The sequence below is a fragment of the Aotus nancymaae genome, unplaced genomic scaffold (assembly GCF_030222135.1).
Source record: "Aotus nancymaae isolate 86718 unplaced genomic scaffold, 86718_ANA_hifiasm-v0.15.2.pri h1tg000011l, whole genome shotgun sequence".
NCBI classification, from domain to species: Eukaryota; Metazoa; Chordata; class Mammalia; order Primates; family Aotidae; genus Aotus; species Aotus nancymaae.
In genome coordinates this window covers 64,722,723-64,728,722 of record NW_026988422.1, presented here as the reverse complement: position 1 = coordinate 64,728,722, position 6,000 = coordinate 64,722,723, and the positions used below count along the sequence as shown (strand labels likewise).

The 6,000-nt window shown below is 42.4% G+C and overlaps 1 protein-coding gene across 1 annotated transcript in view; it reads right to left on the bottom strand.

Annotated features, from left to right (window-relative positions):
- Positions 1 to 311: 311 nt before the first annotated feature.
- TSHR (thyroid stimulating hormone receptor) overlaps positions 312 to 6,000 on the bottom strand; it is a 160,722-nt gene continuing 155,033 nt past the window's right edge. The window contains exon 10 of the mRNA XM_012476909.3: positions 312 to 4,143. Coding sequence (XP_012332332.2) covers positions 2,730 to 4,143 — 1,414 coding nt within the window. The 3' untranslated portion in view covers positions 312 to 2,729. The remainder of the gene's footprint in view (positions 4,144 to 6,000) is intronic.

The following is a 6,000-nucleotide window of genomic DNA, read 5'->3' as shown; positions in this document are numbered from 1 at the left end:
TGGATATATTTGGTTTTGTTGTTTTTTCCTCTTAGTGATCCCTGTCAATTAATCATAATTCAGTTCATCAGGAGTAAGTTTTCCACGTAAAGGCCATTTATGATCAAGATACAATGTTATACTTAAATTATCGACAGTCAACAATTTATTTATTAATATGGATTCATTAGCAAATGTGCCAATTATTTTTCTTGTCTTTAGTTTTAACACATATAATACTAACTCCCCAAAGAAACTCGCAGATTAAAAAAAAATACTCTAGGACTTTGCACCATTGTTTCATAGGAAGAAAATTTATTTCATGTCTTGAGTGCAAATTTTAGTAACAATTCTGTTGAAGTCACTTTTCTAGGATTCTGTTTCCAAAGCATTAGTTCAGCTATTCAAGATGAAACACATTATTTATCAAGATGTGATATTTCAAAATGTCACAGGAGAGAGACACATGACAAAAGGCAACACATTTGTCTAATTTCATTAGTTACAAGCGACCTTCTAGGTCAGTCATGATTTTAGATGTTCATAATATTTCTTTTAAGATGTGCAAGTCTCAAGGATAGTGATGAATGGGTATGACTAGGGAGAGATTCCAGGTGAGTCCAGCAGCGGCCATCTGTGGGGATCCATTAACCACACTCCACAGACTTAAAACAACAAAGAGCTTTTATTTCATGGTGTGGTTCATGAGCGCTCAGAAGTAATGTCATCTCTGCTTGGAGACTTTTCTAGCAGGACATTAGGGGGCTATCATGACAGGTAACCTGGAGCGTATGGCTGTAGATAAAGATCCTGACTATTGTAGGTAAAGAAGAATCATTGGGAAAAAGAGTTTTTATGTCCAGTGATCAACAGGGCTGGAAAGAGCTGGCAGTTTTAGAAAAGAAGAAACCTCTCTTGACAGCTTTAGTATCACACTGTAATAACCTACCCTGGGCTAGCATAACTGACTGCATTTTAGCTGTAAAGTCCAACCTGGCTTCCCCCTCCTTACCACAGCCCCTTTGGGTGCCTAACTGGGTCATGCTGCACTTAGAGGCATTGAAGCATACTGTTCTTAACACGTGTAACCATCGTAACCATGTCCTGCTTGGCATACCTCCCCACTGCTATTGTAAGAAAAAAGTTTCCCTTTTATCATTGTGTAGAAGGAGCCTGATCACCCTGCTTTTTGGTAATTGGAAACCACCTGTGCCTGCAGCCTCTTCCTCTAACCTGCTTTTCTTCTTCTGTAAAATTTCACTTCAGCCAGGTACTCCCCTGCCTAAATCAAGGTATAAAACATAATCAGGCCCCTTCCTCAGGGCCGAGAGATTTTGAGTGTGAGCTGACTCTCGGTCGCCGGCAATAAAAGGACTCCTGAATTCGAACTCAGAGCATGGTGCTTTCCTTCTAACTCACCTGGATACAACAATACTGTGGGCTGGAAATGGCAAAACCCATCCCTAAAGACAAGTGAAGTGTTTTGAAGTGACTCTTCATAATGAAGTAGCAACTCTAAATAACCGAAATTTGTAACCATCATTTATTCTTTTCTATAAACACACATCTGTTTGTGGCCTGATAATTATAGCTGGTTAGATCTAATAATTAAATGAGTGATTCAGATCCAGCTGAATATGGTCACTCAATTGAATTTTTGGTTCGGACGTTACAACCAAAAATGAAACAAAGGAAAAATTTCTAGGGTCATATGTCTAGGCTCCAAGGAGAAGGAGACAGCAGCCCTAAAAAACAGGAAAAACAGATTCTACTTACGTAGTGCTCTTCTTTCTCTTTCTCTTAGAAATATATGTTTCAAGGGAAAAGGATATACTAGAGTTTTAAATTGGAAGAAGCTATTGGACTCCTTCATTTCTACAGATTTCTGAGGCCAAGTGATTTGCCTGAAGTACCATAGTTAGTGTCCAGCTTGTTTTATTAATCAACAGGGGATTGAGTGTGCTCTGCCTATAATTCCCACTTATTGTTACTTAGAAAGACTTTCTAAAGTTCACATCTTTTATGCTATGAGGTTGGCCAAGAAGAGCAATTCCTAGTTTGCTAGACCACATTAGCTGAAATCTTGCCAGTTTTTCCAGGCAACACATAATACCTGGATCACATCAGGTGGATTCTTGAGAAGAGATGATTAATAGGTTGATTTAAAAAACAAACAAAGCAAAATAAAACTCAAAGCTAATTCTTTCCCTCCTTAATGTCTCATAATAGCTGTTGCTTGTATGACAGCTCATTGTGTTTGGCTTTTCAGTTTTAAGAAAATCAAATTCTCTTTGTATCAGAGAACATCAAGTCAAACTGACCCAACATGGGACTGATTTTATCTTGTGGTCACCAACCAAATTAATAGCATTTTCCATTTGCTGAATCTTTAGTATGAAATGCTATACAAAACTGAGAAGCTCTATATTGACATGGCTCAGTTAATAGTTACTGAACATCCTACACAATGCCATCTCTGGACTTAACATCAAGAAAATCTTCTAGAAAGATTATTTTGATTTCACCTGGGATTCAAATATTCTGGTAGCCTAACTTTCTTCTTGGAGGCAATGATTAGGTTAATACTAATCACTCTCCAGAGATAAACTCTTGCCCCATGAAACATTGAAACATCGCCTGCACAAGAGTGAGGGCAGCTAGGTGTTGGGGGTGTCATGAGATTGGAATGCATATTTAAAAAACGATTCTTTTTTAAGTTCCCCCACCATTGTGTGTAGCGTAGTATCAACTTACAAAACTGTTTGCATATACTCTTCCGAGATTTGGCCCCGTTTCTTTGGGGTTAGATGGGAGTTTTCAAGCAGTTCATAGACATCTTGCATGTTGGGGAGACTCTGCCTCATGTCCTGGGTAACATTTTGAACCCGAACATCAGTGTTGTTCTTTGGAGGAACCCTCTGCCCCCGGTATGCCTGAGCCTGGCGTTTACAGATGCCAAACTTGCTGAGTAGGATGAACACATCCCTCTGGAAGGTCTTGGTGAAAATAGCATAGAGGAATGGATTGGCACAGGAGTTAAGTGGATAGAAGAGGACCAGCAAGATTTTGGAGTTGCTAACAGTGATGAGAGGCTTGTTCAGAATTGCTGACAGAGCGTAGAACGAGATTGGGGCCATGCACATGAAGTCAGTGAAGATTAACACAGCCATCCTCTTGGCAATTTTGGTATCTTTGTCCACTGGGTTGTACTGCGGATTTCGGACTGTGATGTAGATCTTCACGTAACAGGAGCAGACAATGACGAAGGCAACTATGTTGAGTGTAAGAACAAAAACAATATATGCCAGAGCCAGAGGGGTCTCCGTGTCCATGGGCAGGCAGATGCTGACTTTGGCATAGCTACTTATTCCCACCAAAGGGAGCAGGGCAAGAAGGAAGCAGCAAACCCAGCCCCCAAACATGATGGCACATGCGTGCCTGAGACGGATCTTCCGATCCAGGCGCATGGCGAAGGTGATGGCATACCAGCGCTCCAGGGTGATGACCGTCAGTGTATACACAGACAACTCGCTTGCAAAGACAGTGAAGAAACCAGCTGTGTTGCACCCAGGGCCTGTCTGCCAGTCAATGGCATGGTTGTAGTACTCAGAGTGAGTGTAGAGGTCTACAGAGGCGATGAGGAGTAGGTACATCCCCATGCAGAAATCTGCAAAGGCCAGGTTGCACATGAGAAAGCGGGGGACATTCAGTTTGTAGTGGCTGGTGAGGAGAATAAGCAGAACAAAGACATTGCCCAGGAGAGCCAGCAGACTAACAAACCACACCACAATTCTCAGGAAGCTGTAGCCCATTATGTCTTCACACGGGTTGAACTCATCCGACTTGGGGGTACACACAATGTCTTCATTGTTCCCACACACGGTGTAGTCATAATGGCTATCAAAAGCTTGTAGGGTCTCTTCCTGGGGGTTTTTGAGTTCCTGGCCAAAACCAATGATCTCATCCTCTTGTTCTTCAAAGAAGACATAATAATGAGCGTTGCTAGGAGTATCCTGGAACTTGGACTTTTCCTTGTACCCAACACTGCTGTCACCCAGATTCTCCTCATATTCCTGGTAGAAGGGGCTATTCAAGGCATTCACAGATTTTCTCTGGCGCAAGCTCTGCATATTGCTCTCATTACACATCAAAGACTCAAGGATTCTGCAAGGCAACAGAAAACAGTTAGTACCTGGCTGGGCACAGTGGCTCATTACTATAATCCCAGCACTTTGTGAGGCCAAGGTGGGTAGATTGCTTGAACCTAGGAGTTTGAGACCAGCCTGGGAAACATGGTGAAACCCCATCTCTATGAAAAATGCAAACATTAGCCAGGCATGGTGGTATGTGCCTGTGGTCCCAGCTACTTGGGGGGATGAGGTGGGAAAATCACCCAAGCGTGGGGAGGTCAGAGCTGCAATGAGGCGAGACTGGGCCACTACACTGTAGCCTGGGTGACAGAGTAAGACTTTGTCTCAAATAAAAAAAAAAAAGTCAGTGCTTGCTTAAAATCCATGAATGATTCCTACATTTACAAAAACATGCAAACTGCTTACTATGATGTACATAATTCTACAAGGTTCTACAGGATCTGGGCAGGCCTGTTTCTATTACATCATTCCTATGACCTCCCCTCCCCTACTGTGTTCTAGTGACATTGGTCTTATTTCTTTTCTGCAACCACTTCAAGAAGAGTGATTAAAAAAATTAAGTGGCTGGGCATGTTGACTCAGGCCTGTAATTGGCTGGGCACGGTGGCTCAATTCCAGCACTTTGGAAGGCCTAGGTGGGTAGATCATTTGAGGTCAGGAGTTCGAGACCAGCCTGGTCAACATGGCGAAACCCCATCTCTACTGAAAACACAAAAATTAGCTGGGCGTGGTGACACGTACCTGTAATCCCAGCTACTTGGGAGGTTGAGGTAGGAGAATTGCTTGAACCCAGGAGGTGGAGGTTGCAGTGAGCTGAGATTGTCTCACTGCACTCTAACCTGGATGGTGACAGAGCAAGATTCTGTCCAATAAATAAATAATAAATAAATGAATAAAGTGTGGATGCTAGAGTCAGTCACCTTGGTGGGAACCTGGCTCTATTATTGACTAGCTTGGGCAGGACCATGAAAGTTGGTGAATTCATTCGTAACATGGGACAATGGGAGTGGCTATTTCATATAGGGCTGTTAAAGGATTTGATGGATTTATCTCTTTAAGGCTCTTAAAATAGCACCTGTAGCTTTGTGAGTGCCATATGGTATTATTGTTCTTATTATTATTCCTATTCAGAGCTCTAGAACCCTATGTTCCCATTGCCTGGAAAACCCATGGCTGCCTCTACTCATCATTATTTAGTTTCAAACTCAATATTACAAAAATTTAAAAAAATTTATGTATTTTTAGTAGATAGAGGGTTTCATCTTGTTGGCCAGGCTGGGCTCAATCTCCTGACCTCAAGTGATCCGCCCATTTTGGCCTCCCAAAGTGCTGGGATTACAGGCGTGAACCACTGTGTCCACCCAGCCTGTTTATTTTCTGACTTCCTCCACTAGACAGTAAGCAAAATACAAGAGGGAATTCTTGCCTGTCCTATTCACAACAGCCAAGCAAATCAGTGTTTAGTAAGTATCTGTTTAACAAATGAATGAATGGACACTACCATACAGGCAGGCTTGTGGAAATAAGATTTAGTTTTTTCCTTGCTCACCAGACTCACAACAAAAGGGATTCTTTAACTTGGATGGAAGGGCAGATTTTGATTGATCTCTTGGGTTCTGGTTAAAATACTCCTCTTCTAAACTATTTGGAGGCTAAGGAGAAATCCAGACACTGCCCCTGAGGTCCACTTTAGTCTCCCACCCAGCCCTGGCCCAGTCCTCAGTGATGCATGACGTCAGTGCAAATCCACTAATCACCATCCTCTACTCCCCTCCTGGCTTTTTGCCCAGTTATGATGCCCATATTGGCTGTGTGTGTGTGTGTGTGTGTGTGTGTGTGTGTGTGTGTGATGGAATGTCACCCTGTCACC